This window comes from Hyla sarda, chromosome 10 (assembly GCF_029499605.1).
Source record: "Hyla sarda isolate aHylSar1 chromosome 10, aHylSar1.hap1, whole genome shotgun sequence".
Lineage (NCBI taxonomy): Eukaryota > Metazoa > Chordata > Amphibia > Anura > Hylidae > Hyla > Hyla sarda.
Window position 1 is genome coordinate 68945420 of NC_079198.1, and position 18012 is coordinate 68963431.

The 18012-nt window shown below is 42.9% G+C and overlaps 1 protein-coding gene across 2 annotated transcripts in view; it reads left to right on the top strand.

The window, feature by feature from the left end:
- PTPRH (protein tyrosine phosphatase receptor type H) overlaps nucleotides 1-18012 on the top strand; it is a 199314-nt gene that overhangs the window by 97818 nt on the left and 83484 nt on the right. For both annotated transcript variants that reach the window (XM_056543955.1, XM_056543956.1), the window contains exons 2-3: nucleotides 8222-8264; nucleotides 9559-9819. In XM_056543955.1, coding sequence (XP_056399930.1) covers nucleotides 8222-8264; nucleotides 9559-9819 — 304 coding nt within the window. The remainder of the gene's footprint in view (nucleotides 1-8221; nucleotides 8265-9558; nucleotides 9820-18012) is intronic.

Sequence of the window (18012 nt, forward strand, 5' to 3'; positions counted from 1 at the left end):
TACTATATACCACTATATAGTCCAACATGCTGGGAGTTGCATGAGCCACATGCATGCTGTAACTAACTACAACTCCCAAATTTTATTTAAAAAAAAATTAAAAATAAGCAATCAAAAAGTCACATCAAAACAAAAATGGAACTGTTAAAAACTACAGATCAGGGCGCAAAAAAAATTAGCCTTCATAGAGCCCCATATAAACCCTTAAGGACTTTACCCATTTTAAGCTTAAGGACTCAAAACAATCTTTGTTTTTGCATTTTCGTTTTTTCCTCTTCATCTTCTAAAAATCATAACGCATTAAATTTTGCACCTACAGACCCATATAAGGGCTTGTTTTTTGCGCCACCAATTGTACTTTGTAATGACATTACTTATATTATAACATTATCTGCGGCCAAACAAAAAAATTATTTGTGGGGTGAAATGAAGAAAAAAACTAAATTTTTGCTAATTTTTAGGGCTTCTGGTTCCACTCAGTGCACTTTTCAGTAAAAATGACACATTCTCTTTATTCTGTAGGTCCATACAGTTACAGGGATACCCAATTTATGTAGGTTTTATTTATTTTACTACTTAAGAAAAATCAAAACTACATGCACCAAACTTAGAACGTTTAAAATTGTCATCTTATGACCCCTATACCTTGTTTTTGCGCATATGGGGCTGTAAGGGGGCTTATTTTTTGCGCCGTGGTTGCGTCTGTAGTTTTTATTGGTACCATTTTTGTATCGATGGGACTTTTTGATCGCTTTTTATTAATATTTTTATGGAATATAAAGTGACCAAAAATTCACTATTTTGGATTTTGGTATTTTTTTTTTATGTGTACGCCACCGACCGTGCGGTTTAGCTAACCTTATATTTTAATAGTTCGGACATTTAGGCACACGGCAGTTTCACATATGATAATTTTTTTTCTTACATTATTTTATTAAAAAACATAGGAAAAGGGGGTGATTCATATTTTTATTATGGGGGGGGCTTATTCACATTAATTCTCATTTTTTTTTTACCACTTTTAACTTTTTTTTAGCCCCCTTACGGGGCTATACTATGCAATCTTCTGATTGCATACACTGTTCAATGCTATGCCATTGAACAGCATTGATCAGTGTTACTGGCACTCTGCTGCTCTAGCCTGCTGCGGCATGGAGCAGCAGATCGCCGATCGGACAACAAGGAGGCAGGTGAGGACCCTCCTGTCGTCCAGTAAGCTGATCGGGACATCCCTGATTGTCCCGATCAGCTCCGCTAAGCTGCCGAGATAGTTTTACTTTCAGTTTAGACGCCGCGATCAACTTTGATCACGGCATCTAAAAAGTTAATCCCTGGCATCGGCCCAATCGGCGGTGCCTGGCATTAGCCGTGGATCCTGGCTGCCCATAGCAACCAGGACACACAGGTTTAACCTGTTCCCCGCTTGTGAGAACGGGTTAAACCCCGTTAGTGGGACACAGGACATACAGGTACGCCTTAAGGACTTGGGAACGGGGGTGTACCCGTATGCCCTGCGTCCTTACGTCCTTAAGGGGATAAGGAGAAATAAAAAAGTTATAGGAGTCAGTATAAGACTAAAATGTCCCCTGCATATGTGTATCCTGTGATGTCACACATATATAATTAATTATGCAAATTAGCATGGCCGGTAATGTTTTGCAAGAAATGTGGCAACCCTATATGGACCCCCCCCCCAGTCTTCTGAAGCTCGATTTTTTTTTGATCAAAAGATTGTGAACTAAACTTCGCTTCAGAATTCAAATTTGTAGCAGCCACAAGAAATCTTTTCCCCACTAGACTTATGAATACCTGTTCATTCATCATGTTTTCTAGTCTCCTGGTCCTCATACCCAAATTACTATACAAGGCTATATAATGGCATCAGTATGTCCCACATCATGGAGTGCTAGCATCTGTGGTTCCATGATATTATTGAGAAAGAGTATTTCTGGTTACAATGTCTAAAAAATCAGTAGAATTCACCTCTTGACCAAAAACACCATAAAAATAGATTAGAATCCTCTATGACATTATATAAAATGATCCTGAAGGACCATACTCCACCTCACCCCCTTACACCCAGCGTGTATGCTTTTTATTAGTATTGCACAGAAAAGCATTTTATGTGAAATGAGCAGATAATGATCTACCTCAGATCGCTATAGCTTAGATTGATATGGTATTAGAGGTATACAGAAATACAGTAGGACCTCACATAAGTCTATTGGTGCCATTTCATGGCTTGGTCATTGGAGCCATAACACAGCTATATGACATAATGCAAACTGCAGGATCCACACCCCTCCACACCCAGCTTTATCTGTATACTGCTGCTGCTATCTCTATGGACCTATGATATATAGCAGCCATACACATACACTGAGGCTCTGTTCCCATGCTGTATTTTTTACATACCGTATATACTCGAGTATAAGCCGAGTTTTTCAGCACGATTTTTCGTGCTGAAACCCCCCCCCTCGGCTTATACTCGAGTGAACTCCCCCACCCGCAGTGGTCTTCAACCTGCGGACCTCCAGAGGTTTCAAAACTACAACTCCCAGCAAGCCCGGGCAGCCATCGGCTGTCCGGGCTTGCTGGGAGTTGTAGTTTTGAAACCTCCGGAGGTCCGCAGGTTGAAGACCACTGCGGCCTTCAACATCATCCAGCCCCCTCTCACCCCCTTTAGTTCTGAGTACTCACCTCCGCTCGGCGCTGGTCCGGTCCTGCAGGACTGTCCGGTGAGGAGGTGGTCCGGTGGGATAGTGGTTCCGGGCTGCTATCTTCACCGGGGAGGCCTCTTCTAAGCGCTTCGGGCCCGGCCTCAGAATAGTCACGTTGCCGTGACAACGACGCAGAGGTGCGTTCATTGCCAACGTACTTCTGCGTCATTGTCAAGGCAAGGCCTCTATTCCGGGGCCGGAAGCGCGGAGAAGAGGCGCCCCCCGGTGAAGATAGCAGCCCGGACCACCTCCTCACCGGACCACCTCCCCACCGGACAGCCCTGCAGGACCGGACCAGCGCCGAGCGGAGGTGAGTACTCAGAACTAAAGGGGGTGAGAGGGGGCTGGATGATGTTGAAGGCCGCAGTGGTCTTCAACCTGCGGACCTCCGGAGGTTTCAAAACTACAACTCCCAGCAAGCCCGGACAGCCGATGGCTGCCCGGGCTTGCTGGGAGTTGTAGTTTTGAAACCTCTGGAGGTCCGCAGGTTGAAGACCACTGAGGGCGAATGATGAGAAGAGGATGATGAAGGGGGGGGGGGTGTGGGGATGATGAAGGGGGGTGGGGATGATGAAGGGGGGTGGGGATGATGAAGGGGGGGGTGTGGGATGATTACAAGGGGATGATGAAGGGGGGATGTGTGGGATGATTACAAGGGGATGATGAAGGGGGGATGTGTGGGATGATAAGGGGATGATGAAGGGGGGATGTGTGGGATGATGGGGGGATGTGTGGGATGATGACAAGGGGATGATGAAGGGGGGATGTGTGGGATGATGACAAGGGGATGATGATGAGGATGTTAATGACGGGTCTGGATGATGACAGGGGGGGATGAGGTATTTCCCACCCTAGGCTTATACTCGAGTCAATAACTTTTCCTGGGATTTTGGGTTGAAATTAGGGGTCTCGGCTTATACTCGGGTCGGCTTATACTCGAGTATATACGGTAGTTTTTTTTAAATATTTTAAATGATTTTTTCCCGAACTTGGGACATAAGTTGCACTATTTTACTACAATTGTACAAATCATGGTAACATTTGTAATTTTTGTTAACCATAGCATTGAAAAATTACAACAAAACACAGTAAAAATATTTGTAAAAAATGCAGTAAAAATACATGTCAACACAACGCCTAGGAACTTCAAATCTTCATAAAACATCCAAATTGTGATTATAGATAACATTTTCTTCTCATGGCAATATTCCTCCAAAAACACACTTTGAAGAAAAGAACCCATACTAATTTTACAACATTTTATTAAAACATATTTTATCAAACCTTATTTGATATTCCCCATACTTTTCGGAATGCATATTGGTAAAGTTATTGTATATAGTGACTAAGCTCAGTTCACGGACATAGTGAAATGATGAAATTTTTGGCTCCTTGTGGCCATCATTTGCGGGAGCTTACTGCATACTGTAATGGTTTTGAGTTCAATGCTATTAACTGACTACATAAAGCTACTAAGATCTGCCTGGTGGTGGCTGCAGGCAGACAGAACTATATCATTTAACTTTTATTTATGTAAGAGAATTGTAGTTTGGTATTAGAAAAATAATAGCAAGAAAAAGTTTTGCAAAGAAATGTCTACTGTGAGTGTTAGATCTTACCCCCAGGGCGTGATTTACAGCTTTTCAATATTCACTATTTTTTAGTCCCATAGACTAGTGCTTACAATCTTTAGATTGCAATCACTGATCAATAGCAATGATCAGTGTTACATAGTTACATAGTTAGTATGGTTGAAAAAAGACATATGTCCATCAAGTTCAACCAGGGAATTGAAGGGTAGGGGTGTGGCGCGATATTGGGGAAGGGATGGGATTTTATATTTCTTCATAAGCATTAATGTTATTTTGTTCCAGGAATATATCTAATCCTGTTTTAAAGCTGTTAATTTTTCCTGCTGTGACCAGTTCCTGAGGTAGACTGTTCCATAAGTTCACAGTTCTCATGGTAAAGAAGGCGTGTCGCCCCTTGAGACTAAACTTTTTCTTCTCCAGACGGAGGGAGTGCCCCCTCGTCCTTTAGGGGGGTTTAGCCTGGAACAGATTTTCTCCATATTTTTTGTATGGGCCATTTATATACTTATATACGTTTATCATATCCCCCCTTAAACGTCTCTTCTCAAGACTAAACAATTGTAACTCCTTTAATCACTCGTCATAGCTAAGATGTTCCATGCCCCATATTGGTTTAGTCGCGCGTCTCTGCACCCTTTCCAACTCCGCAGTGTCCCTTTTATGGACTGGTGCCCAAAACTGAACGGCATATTCCAGGTGAGGCCGTACCAATGCTTTATAAAGGGGGAGTATTATGTCCCTGTCCCTTGAGTCCATGCCTCTTTTGATACATGAAAATATCCTGCCGGCTTTGGAAGCAGCAGCCTGACATTGCATGCTATTCTGTAGTCTGTGATCTACAAGTACACCCAGATCCTTCTCTACCAGTGACTCTACCAGTTTAATCCCCCCTAAGACATACGACGCAGGTTATTAGTACCCAGATGCATAACTTTACATTTATCCACGTTGAACCTCATTTGCCAAGTGGATGCCCAGACACTTAGTCTATCCAAGTCATCTTGTAACCTATACACATCCTCTATAGACTGTACCGTGCTACAAAGCTTGGTGTCATCTGCAAAGATAGAAACAGAGCTATTAATACCATCCTCTATATCATTGATAAATAAATTAAACAACAGCGGTCCCAATACTGAACCTTGGGGTACACCACTAATAACCGGGGACCAATCAGAGTACAGTGTTCTCAGTGCTCTGCTTCTCTAGCCTGAAGAAGCTGATCAATGCGCAGATGTCATAAAGCAGATAAGGGCCTGTCATGCTTTAAACACTTTTAGATGCCGGGATAAACTTTGATTGCGGCATCTGAATGGTTAATCCCGATCATGCCGATGCCGGTTTTGAAGCACACTCGGCGCACTTCATACACTCGAAGTAGGACAGACATGTACTCCTGGTGTAGTTAAAGAGGCACTGTCATTATGAAAAACTTTTTATATTTTGTAGTACCACTGATAAGATGACTTTTTTAAATATACATTTATTTAAAAAAAATTCAATTTTACAAAAAAAATTAAAATGATAATAGCCGCCACTAGGGATCATCTATCTTTATGCAGACAGACTACTCCGTATTTTGCAGCATACTGGATAATAAGGAAACGGAGTTTTCCCTCTATATTCCAAAGCAGAAGTGCTGTATAGTCACATGACAGATAACAAATTACAGCAGTATATATGACGTCTGTTTACCCTGTGCTGAGACTAGGAAGATGGATGGAACCTTTTATTATTCTTATTCATGGGTTGTTTCTGCAATACTGGAAGGAGCCTATAGACAAAAGTAGTGCTTAGTCTATAGGGAAAAAAATCTCTCTTAGTTTAATTTCCACCAATCCATAAAAAAAAAAAAAAATAATAATAATTTTATATATATATAAATAAAAAAAATTTCCCCCTAGGGCACAAATTTTCCATTATATTTCAATTTAATGACCTAGTCTTTTCTATTTAAGAATAGCTGGCCAGATGTTGTGTTAAAGAGGTTATCCAGGAATTTTTTTTTTTTTATATATATATATATCAACTCGCTCCAGAAAGTTAAACAGATTTGTAAATTACTTCTATTAAAAAATCTTAATCCTTTCAGTACTTATGAGCTTCTGAAGTTAAGGTTGTTCTTTTCTGTCTAAGTGCTCTCTGATGACACGTGTCTCGGTAAATGAAAGTGTGGTTGCGGCCAGGCAGGGCGGAATGTAGCTCTTACCTGCTACATTCCTGCTACATGTACCTGCTACATTCCGCCCTGCCTGGCCGCAACCACACTTTCAACCACTTCGCACAGCTTGTACTTCCCGCTACTCAAGCTTCCACGTGGGACGCCATCCCCGGGCCATCTACCGCTCCCGTACGTACCATCACCGCCAGACCCATTGTCGCTCCCAAGCTGACTGACACTCTTGCCGGAGTGTCAGAACAGTGCCATCTGCAGCAAGCCTGTTAGCAAGCGTGGTCTCCAGCGCAGAATACTGCTGCACGCTCCTCTGACATCGGAGCCAACGGTACGTAACATCTGTTTGGTGAGAGACACTTTGTATCATTCATTTTTTTGATTATTGACTTTATGTTACAAGCATATTTTGCCACAAAACCGAATATCCATTCATCTTATTTTTTGCGGATTCCATTTTTTGTTTGCAGATTTATGGACCATATTCCAGATTTATTAGAAAACTAATAAATCATTTTTATATTTTATATTTTGGATATCCCACTAGGGCCCAGTGAGATTAACACTAGATAGTGCCAGTTTAATGTGTCACTTTGTCATTGTTTTATTTATTTATATTTTATAATCTGAATTAAAAATAATTTATGACTAACGCTGCCATATTTCATTATTACCCACATCATTATGCACCATTGGTGAGGTCCTAGAGGCTTAAGTTATATCTTCTATTTGAAATATATTAGTGTTGCCGGTGGGGTCCGGCTTTAGCTTTGATTGCCTTGGTCCTTCTGTTGTGAGCTGCACCTAATTTAAAGTTCTGAGTGGAAACTTAGCCTGAGTCCAGTTTTTTTTGTTTTTGTATCACCATTCTGGGTAGGTAAAAAAAAAAGATGTCTGATCACGGGGGTCCCTCTAATGAGGACCCCCCCCCGATCGCCCGGCCGGCAGCCGTCCAGGCCCTGCGGTGGCGTTCGTGACGTCACACCATGTCCCCACTATTCATGTCTATGGGAGGGGGCTGGGAGTTGTAGTTTTGCAACATCTGGAGGTCCGCAGGTTGAAGACCACTGGTGTATTGTATCCTGTTATGTTCATGTCATTTTGTGATAACAATGCTATTGCCTTTACCATGTGCATGTTTTCCAGCTATGTACTTAGTGCCATTACCTTTTAATCTATGTTTTTATGATATATTTTTCAATAAAGATTTGTATTATTTCTGATCTGTTGTTGTGCCTTTTTCTTTGGATGTTTTGATATTCTGATGCACCTTTTGGTATTGTTCATTGTACATTTGGGTGACAATACATTATATTTTGCCACATAGTGATACGTTCTGCTGTATAGAACGGGGATTGTCATGTATATGGTTTTATGAATGAGATTACTGCATTGCAAAGAGCTCCTTTAATTATTGTGAAATTTTGAAAATATCCATTTGAATGCTATACTGTAAGAAATCTGCATTGTAGCATCACACCAAGTTCACAATCAGTTGACAAAAAGTGTCCCCTGCTGGTCAGTTTGTGATATTACAGGTATGCAGATGTATTTCATGGGTTATTATGAGCTGCATTTTTCAATCAGCTATTTACTTTAGCCTTATAGCACCTGTATATAAGGGCATGAAGGCTAATACTTTTACCATCCATTTTTTATGTCATTAGTGCACTTTATTGTAATTTGTTTAAAATGTATGTATTTATTTATTGATATGGTTTCTATTTTGCTTACAGACTCTTCTCCTTTGCTTGGGTACACACAGGATCATTGCTCAGAGTGAGTATACACAGATCTTGCAACAATCTGCCTTAAAAGCTGAGCCAGGCCAGAATACCCTGGTCATAATATGGTTGAATGTTAATATCCATATTACAACAGCAAGAGTAGGACTCAGACTTAAGAATGAAAGGGGTTGTCCAAGAAATTTTAATTATTTCTTTTTGGCTGAGGAATGTTAAACAGAAATAAGAAGTCAAACTCACCTACTCCAGCCCCCCACAGCCCCCACTCATCACCACTTCTTCCTGGTTCCAATGATGCGTTGTCTCCCGCCTCAATCAGTGATTGGCTGAGCAGGCAGGTTTAGCGGGGACAAGAAGTCACAGGAAACAGTGACAAGTTGGGACTGAGAGGCATTGGAATGGCAGCTGCTGGGGATGTGGGTAGGTGAGAAGCAACACCACTGTAAAAAAAAAAAGAAAGAAAAAAAAAGGCCTGTCTGTGGACAAACCCTTCTAAACTGCAGCAGTATTATGGCCTTGTAAAAGGAGCTTATCCTTTAACCTATAGACATGTATTGATTTACTTGTCTTGTATATCTAGATCCTCAAATGGGAACCCCTCCAGTAGCCAGAGTAATAGCCCTCCATAGAGTAGCTCTTTGGTCAGGAGGGCCATGGCCATCCACAGAAATGTAAGGATGTCCATTTATTTCTGTGGATGCCATATGGGAATTTGTTGGTTTAATGCAGTTCTCTTTGTAGCTAGAGGGGTGCAGCAGTGGGTGCTGCACGAGATCACAGGGGGTCTCAGTGGCAGGACCCCTGCAATCAGACGTCTTATCTAGAGATGAGCGAACTTATAGTAAATTCGATTTGTCACGGACATCTCGGCTCGGCAGTTGATGGCAGTTGCATAAATGAGTTCAGCTTTCAGGTGTTCCGGTGGGCTGGAAAAGATGGGTACAGTCCTAGGAAAGAGTCTCCTAGGACTGTATTCACCTTTTCCAGCCCATGGGAGCACCTGAAAGCTGAACTAATTTATGCAGGAAAAGTCATCAACTGCCGAGCCAAGAAGTTCGTGACGAATCCAATTTACTGTAAATTCGCTCATCTCTAATCTTATCCCCTACGTCTTATCCTTTGGATAGGGGACAAGATGTCTAGGGGCGGGGTACCCCTTTAAATATTGCTCTGTAGGTTATTAGAATATCCTAGCTTCTGAAAAGAACAGCTCTAACTTCACATTGTATTACTTGGTAATTAATCATACTTTTCCTTAACACAATGCATAATATATTTTATTATTATTTTTATTATTATATTATTATATATATTTTTTTTTATTGTAGATCCATCTGATGTTACAAATGTAAACACAACTGACATAACGGATAACTCCTTTACTGTGTCCTGGACAGCTCCCAGTGATGGGGGTATTACCAACTACACTGTGATTCTTAATAATGGCGCCAACATAATAAATGAGACCAATACAACTACAACTATATACGAAGCTAGTGGTTTATCTCCTGGAGTCACCTATACTATAACAATACGTGCATACAATGCCACTGGCACCAGTAGTGGTGTCCTCTACAATATAACTACCTGTAAGTATTTAATTTGATAATATATTTTGTTACGATTCTGTCCCAGAGTAAAAATCTTGGGGCATTATCTGCAGTGCTTGTGTTCTGAATTTTTTCATAGTTGCATATAGGGATGTCCTGCCTGATATCATGTTTTTAAGACCGATACCAATTACAGATACTTTTTATTGAAAGGTAATCTGACCAGGGTCACCCTATTTCTAGTGCTGATTACCATGGGGAAATCTGTGCGGCCGTTCAGTAGATATTGGTCTGGTTGCTAATATGTAAATTCCTTGTTCTGTGCAATGGAGGCGGGCCGCTGCAGCATGAGCAGATGTCACCGCCCCCTTCATATAGTGAGGTGGTATAAATATGTGAGACTGTTCAGAGCATGTCAATGCCTCCACCTAATCAAAGACAAACCAATATTCTTGCTAAACAGTTCAACACCTAGTGGGATCTATATCACAAAAAAATATCCAGTCTGAGGTTTTCATTGAGATAATCTCTATACTTTGCTCTATTCAGCTTTCCCTCCCTGTCCCAGTCGCTCACCCCCCCCCCCAACACACATTCACACACAGCATGATGCTTCCACCACCGTCCTTATCACGTCATATCACAGAAGAAAACTATTACTTACATTTGTTACTCACTAGGTCATGCAGATGCTTTACATGTATTTTTATTTTTGTCTACCTTCTGTATTTGGGTCACAGATCCCTCTGATCTGCTGCTAACTCATTCTGACATCCACAGCACAGGAAGGTACATGTCCCAGGCAAGCACTGAGCTGGCCTCACCATACATGCACTTCCTCCCTGATTCTGCTGTGCTGTGCTGGGTCTCTTCATGCAGTCACTGCAGGCTACTCTGTAATCCCATCTTCTTTTATTTCATACTGCAGTCTGATAGAATAGGAGTGAGCACAGAGGAGTTCTAGTCCCACCCTCACTTTCTGGACTTTGTCCCAGCCTGTGTTTGAGCTGGGACAAAGATGATGCTCCAGCCAGACAGGATTATGTTCTAGATGGTATAGGGACCCCTAGTGGTCTTTTTTTAATAAGCCATTATTCCTGTAAAATGAGATTAACATTTTTTTTTATTAAGTATATTAGAAAGGTTAATGTTTTGCCAAGATGTACAACATATAAAAAGTTTTTGAATCTGACAGTGCCCATTTAAGGTGCTTTTTTGAAAACTCCAGGCAGCTTTCATGTGTTTGTTTATTGAGGAGAGGCTTCTGTCTGTCCACTCCGCCATGAAGCCCTGATTGGTGAGGTGCTGCAATGATAGTTGACCTCCTGGAAGGTTCTCCCATCTGCACACAGGATTTTTGGAGCCAAAAGTAAACATTAAGTTCTTGTTAATTTCTCTTACCAATGTAGCCAGTTCTAGGAAGAACAACCAACTTCTGGTTATTTAAAACTTCTGGAGTTATGGAGGCCACTGTGCTCTTTCAGTACGACAGAAAATTTGCCTCCATACAATCCTGTCTCTGAACTTTACAGGCAGTTCTTTCTGCTCTTAGCTTGATTTTTGCATTGTCAGCTGTGAGACATTATATAGACAGGGCTGTGTCTTAAATAACCAATCAACTGAATTTCCCACTGGTGACTACAATTCAAGTGTAGAAACAACTTAAAGATGATCAAGAGAAATGAGAAGCCTCCAGAGGAAAATTTTAAGTGTCATAGAATAGAATCTAAATACTTATGTCCATGTAAAATTTAAGTTTTTTAACAAATTGCAAAAAAATCTAAAATGTTGTTTTCACATTATCATTATGGGTTATTAAGTACAAAATGATGGGGGAGAAAAAGGTAATTAAAAAAAAATGTAACTGCAACATACCAAATTTGAAAAAAGTGACAAAGCCAGAAAACGTTCCAAATGCATTGAAAGTGACAGATCTAACATAGGCTGGATCTCACAGGCTGAGTATGTAAGAGTATGTTCACATGGTGGAATGTCCACGGGAATATTCTGCACTGACATACCGCTGCAGCAGAGTCCCATTGATTTCTATGAGATTCTGTTGCACTTTGCACACAGTTTCTGCCATAGAGATTACGATTCCGGCATTCGCAGAAAGAATAGACTTGCATTGCCGTCTGTGAGACTGCGCATTTCTGAGTGGTCCTAGCACCCACTGGAACTTTGAAATGTGTGGAATGTCCACCCGTGTTTTCATGGCTGACATTCTGCACATTTTCGCACCATGTGTACATACCTTAATACTGACAGTTAGTATGTACTGACAGATAGTATAACAGGTAAGGCTACGTTCATGTGGTCGTTGTCTTCCATCCCGCTTTTCTTCCGTCACTGCCTCCTAAATGGACTATACTACTAACGGATGCAAACTGATGTAAAAGGATGCAATTTAGTGACATCCTTTTGCATCCATTTTTTAATCATCAAGTTTGAAAAGTTAGCTGCCCACAGACTCCCGCAGCCGGGACTACTACTACTCCCATCATGGAACAGACTTGTTTCTAAAATGGGAGTAATAGTTCCCTGGCTGCGGAGGTTTCATTAGTGTTTGTCCTACTACCCCCATCATGGAACAGAGTCTGTTCCATGGTGGGGGTAATGGTACAGGGGCTGATGGCTTGATCGCACTGGGTCTCACTTCTGAGACCGGATGAGATCAGAAGTTATTACACCCAGGAGCGGGTGGCATGCTCCGCTCCCCTGCGATGTATTGAGTGTATTTTTACTCTCATTTTTAAATTCCCTGCCGGGAGCCCTGAATGGCCAACACCAGGGGGGGGTCCATTTTTCTGGCACTATGGGGGATCTGTAAACACACATGGCCTTCAATTCCGGACAAATTTTCTCTTAAAAATCCCAATGGCGCTCTTTCTCTTCTGAGCATTGTAGTTCACCCGCAGAGCACTTTACATCCACATTTGGGGTATGTTCTTACTCAGAAGAAATGGGGTTACAAATTTTGGGGGGCTTTTTTCCTATTTTCCCTTGTGAAAATGAAAAATTGAAGGTAACACCAGCATTTTAGTGAAAAAAAATATTTTTTTTCATTTTCTCATCCAACTTTAATGAAAATTCGTGAAACACCTGTGGGGTGATAAGGCTCACTATACCCCTTGTTACGTTCCGTGAGGGGTGTAGTTTCCAAAATGGGGTCACATATGGGTATTTATTTTTTTTGCGTTTATGTCAGAACCGCTGTAAAATCAGCCACCCCTGTGCAAATCACCAATTCAGGCCTCAAATGTACATAGTGCAGTCTCACTCCTGAGCCTTGTTGTGCGCCCGCAGAGCATTTTATGCCCACATATGGGGTATTTTCGTATTCAGGAGAAATTGTGTTACAAATGTTGGGGGTCTTTTTTGCTTTTTTTTGCTTTTATCGCTTGTATGGGGCAACACCAGCAGTTAAGTGTAAAAAATTTCATAAGGGGTAAAAGGAGAAAAAGCCCCCCAAAATGTGTAGTGCAATTTCTCCCATATGTGGCCCTAAACTGTTTCCTTGAAATACGACAGGGCTCTGAAGTGAGAGAGTGCCATGCGCATTTGAGGACTACATAGGGATTGCATAGGGTATTCTACGCCAGTGATTCCCAAACAGGGTGCCTCCAGCTGTTGCTAAACTCCCAGCATGCCTGGACAGTCAGTGGCTGTCCAGAAATGCTAGGAGTTGTTGTTTTGCAACAGCTGGAGCATCCGTTTTGGAAACACTGCCATACAATACATTTTTCATTTTTATTGTGGGGGGGGGGGGACAATGTAAGGGGGTGTATATGTAGTGTTTTACCCTTTATTATGTGTTAGTGTAGTGTTTTTAGGGTATTTTGCACTGGCGGGTTACGGGGAGCTTCCCGCTAGGAGTTTGCGCTGCAAACCTCAAGCAGGAAACTTACTGTAAACCTGCCCATGTGAATGTACCCTGTACATTCACATGGGGGGGGGGGGGGGGGCAAACCTCCAACTGTTTCAAAATTACAACTCACAGCATGTACTGACAGACTGTGCATGCTGGGAGTTGTACTTTTGCAACAGTTGGAGGCACACTGGTTGGAAAACCTTTAGTTAGGTTCTGTTACCTAACTCAGTATTTTTCAACCAATGTGTCTCAAGCTGTTGCAGAACTACAACTCCCAGCATGTACTGATCACCGAAGGGCATGCTGGGAGATGTAGTTGTGCAACAGCTGGAGGTACGCAACTACAACTCCCAGCATGCCGAGACAGCTGTTTGCTTTTTGGGCATACTGGGATTTGCAGTTTTGCAACATCTGAGGTCTAGAGTTTAGAGACCAGTGCACAGTGATCTCCAAACTGTGGCCCTCCAGATGTTGCAAAACTACAAATCCCAGCATGCACAGACAGCAAACTGCTGTGTGGGCATGCTAGGAGTTGTAGTTTTGCAAGATCTAGAGGGCTACAGTTTGGAGATCACTGTGCAGTGATCTCTAAATTGTAGACCTTCAGCTGTTGCAAAACTACAACTCCCAGCATGCCCAAACAGCTGTCTGGGCATGCTGGTAGTTGTAGTTTTGCGACATCTGGAGGTGCCATAGTTTAGAGACCATTGTATAGTGGTCTCGAACTGTAGCCCTCCAGATGTTGCTAGGCAACTCACCGGCTTCCGTAGGATCCAGGGAGCCAGCTGCATGACATCGCCGCCCGCCGATCACCGTTGCCTGCAGCCTCCGCAGATTGGTAAGTGACCTTCGGCACTGGTCCCTGACGGTTTCCCCGTCCTGCCCCACCTATTGTGGGTGGGCAGAATGGGGAAACCAAAAGTAACCCCCCTCGCCCCCCATCTGCTATTGTTCGTCGCGTCTATACGACCAATAGCAGGGATAGGAGGGGTGGCACCCCTGCCACCTCACTCCTATCCCTTCAGGGGGATCGTCGATGTCTTGGACAACCGCGATCCCCCTTATATTCTGGGACACCGGGTCACCATAGACCCGTAATGACCCGGAATTGCGCAAATTGCAAGTGTGAATTCACTTGCGATTTGCCACGATCGCCGACATGGGGGGGGGGGGTCTGATGACCTCCCTGGGCATTTGCGTGGGGTGCCTGCTGATCGATATCAGCAGTCACCCCGGTCTGGTCCCCGCCCGGCGCGCGGCGGGGACCGAAATTCCCACTAGCGTACAGGTATAAAAAATATAAAAAATTATAAAAAAAATAAAATTAAAATTAAAAACTGAGATTTTCTATTTTTTTCACATTATATATTTTTATAAATGCTGCATGTACAGTGGGGCAGAAAAGTATTTAGTCAGCCACCAATTGTGCAAGTTCTCCCACTTAAAAAGATGAGAGGCCTGTAAAAGGTACACTTTAACTATGAGAGACAGAATGGGGGAAAGAATACAGGAAATCCCATTATAGGATTTCTAATGAATTAATTGGTAAATTCCTCAGTAAGAAAAGTATTTGGTCACCTACAAACAAGCAACATTTCTGGCTTTCACAGACCTCTGTCCTCCACTTGTTACCATTAATACAATGGCACCTGTTTGAACTTGTTATCAGTATAAGGGTGCGTTCCCACCTGGCATATACACAGCATATTTCACGCAGCACAAAATTTACGGCAGCAGTGGGAAATACGCTGCGTATTCCTTGCTCCCTATACACACAGGGCTTTCCGGCGGCAGCCCTATATGTGTAGTGACTTTTGGAGGCAGGGCCGTGTGCCGGCATGATTGTGACGCGTGGCTCCGCCTCCAAAACTCACTACACACATAGGGTTGCCACCTGAAAGCCCTGTGTGTATAGTGAGCGAGGAATACACAGCGTATTTCTCGCTGCTGGCCTAAATTTTGCACAGCGTGAAATACGCTGTGTATACGTCAAGTGGGAACGCACCCTAAAAGACACCTGTCCACAACCTCAAACAGTCACACTCCAAACTCCACTATGGCCAAGACCAAAGAGCTATCGAAGGACACCAGAAACTAAATTGTAGACCTGCACCAGGCTGAAAAGACTGAAACAGAAATCAACTGTGGGAGCAATTATTAGAAAATGGAAGACAAAACCACTGATAATCTCCCTCGATCTGGGGCTCCACGCAAAATCTCACCCCGTGGTGTCAAAATGATCACAAGAACAGTGAGCAAAAATGCCAGAACCACACGAGGGGGACCTAGTGAATGACCTGCAGAGAGCTGGGACCAAAGTAACAAGGCTACCATCAGTAACACACTACGCCGCCAGGGATTCAAATCATGCAGTGCCAGACGTGTTCTCTTGCTTAAGCCAGTACATGTCCGGGCCCGTCTGAAGTTTGCTAGAGAGCATTTGGATGATCCAGAAGAGGATTGGGAGAATGTCATATGGTCAGATGAAACCAAAGTAGAACTTTTTGGTAAAAACTCAACTCATGGTGTTTGGAGGAGAAAGAATGCTGAGTTGCATCCAAAGAACACCATACCTACTGTGAAGCATGGGGATGGAAACATCATGCTTTAGGACTGTTTTTTTTTCAGGAAAGGGTCCAGGACAACTGATGCGTGTAAAGGAAAGAATGAATGGGGCCATGTATCATGAGATTTTGAGTGAAAACCTCCTTCCATCAGCAAGGGCATTGAAGATGAAACGTGGCTGGGTCTTTCAGCATGACAATGATTCCAAACACACCATCCGGGCAACGAAGGAGTGGCTTCATAAGAAGCATTTCAAGGTCCTGGGGTGGCCTAGCCAGTCTCCAGATCTCAACCCCATAGAAAACCTTTGGAGGGAATTGAAAGTCCATATTGCGCAGCAACAGCCCCAAAACATCACTACTCTTAGGAGATCGGCATGGAAGAATGGGCCAAAATACCAGCAACAGTGTGTGAAAACCTTGTGAAGACTTACAGAAAATGTTTGACCTCTGTTATTGCCAAAAAAGGGTATATAACAAAGTATTGAGATGAACTTTTCGTTTTGATCAAATACTTATTTTCCACCATATTTTGCAAATAAATTCTTTAAAAATCAGACAATGTGATTTTTTTGGATTTATGGATTTTTTTTCTCATTATGTCTCTCATAGTTGAGGTATACCTATGATGAAAATTACAGGCTTCTCTTTCATCTTTTTAAGTGGGAGAACTTGCACAATTGGGGGCTGACTAAATCTTTCTTTGCCCCAAAGTTATTACTACTTCAAGTGAGACATGTCAGATTTGGGCATGGTCATAAGGTAAAAACAGGCTGCTTCCTTAAAGAGGTACTTCGCCCCTAGATATCTTATCTTCTCATAAGATGTCTGATTCCGGGGATCCCGTCACCGAGAACCCCCCGATCACTTCTGCAGCACACCGTGTCATCTGCTGCACTGAGCAAACTTCACTTCGTGCCTGATGAAGGGCTATACAGGGGCTGGAGTATAGTGACATCATGGCCCACCGCCTCAATACAAGTCTATGGGAGTGGGAGTGACGCCCGCTATGCTCCTGTATCGCCCATCATCAGGCATTCGCTCCATGCAGCAGATGACACGGGGTGCTGCAGGAGAGATACAGACATCCTTTTGATAGGGAATAAGATGTCTAGGGGTGGAGTACCAACAGTTTTACTCAACTTCCTCTTTCCTGCCAGTAGTGCAACCATGTTAGCAGATGATATTCTCAAAAGAGGCACAAAGGTTCAGTGGTAAATTTTCACACAAGGTGACACAAAGTAATTGTGTTATAGGGCACGTTCACATGTTGAGATCTGCTGCTAGTTTCAGTTTTATTTACCTGAATGGGTCTGCAGACGGTCCACAATAGTTGCAGATGTGCAGATTGACTGCAGTTATTAATTCTGAATATACCCTTAGAGTAGGGTCACACGGAGCACATCCACAGCGTATTTCACACTGTGGATGTCCGGTCATAGCAGCGTATTTCCCACTGTGCATCTGCTACTAACTGGCACTGTGTAGACAGTGTGAAATATGCTGCCCATACGCTCCGTGCAGGGGTCAAGTCCTGGGAAAAAAAAGTGTGGGAACTCACCCAAGATTTCCACTTAAAGGGGTACTAGACATCTGCCACTGGGGACTGCTGCACCCGGCGTTTGTTTAGAGCGTTGGGTGCAGCACCGGAGGCTTGTGACATCACGCTCATGGCCCTTCAATGCAAGTCTATGGGAGGGGGCGTGATGGCCGTCATGCCCCCTCCCATAGACTTGCATTGAGTGGGCAATGTTGTGATGTCACGAGCGTCTGCCCCGCATCACCAGTCATCCGGCA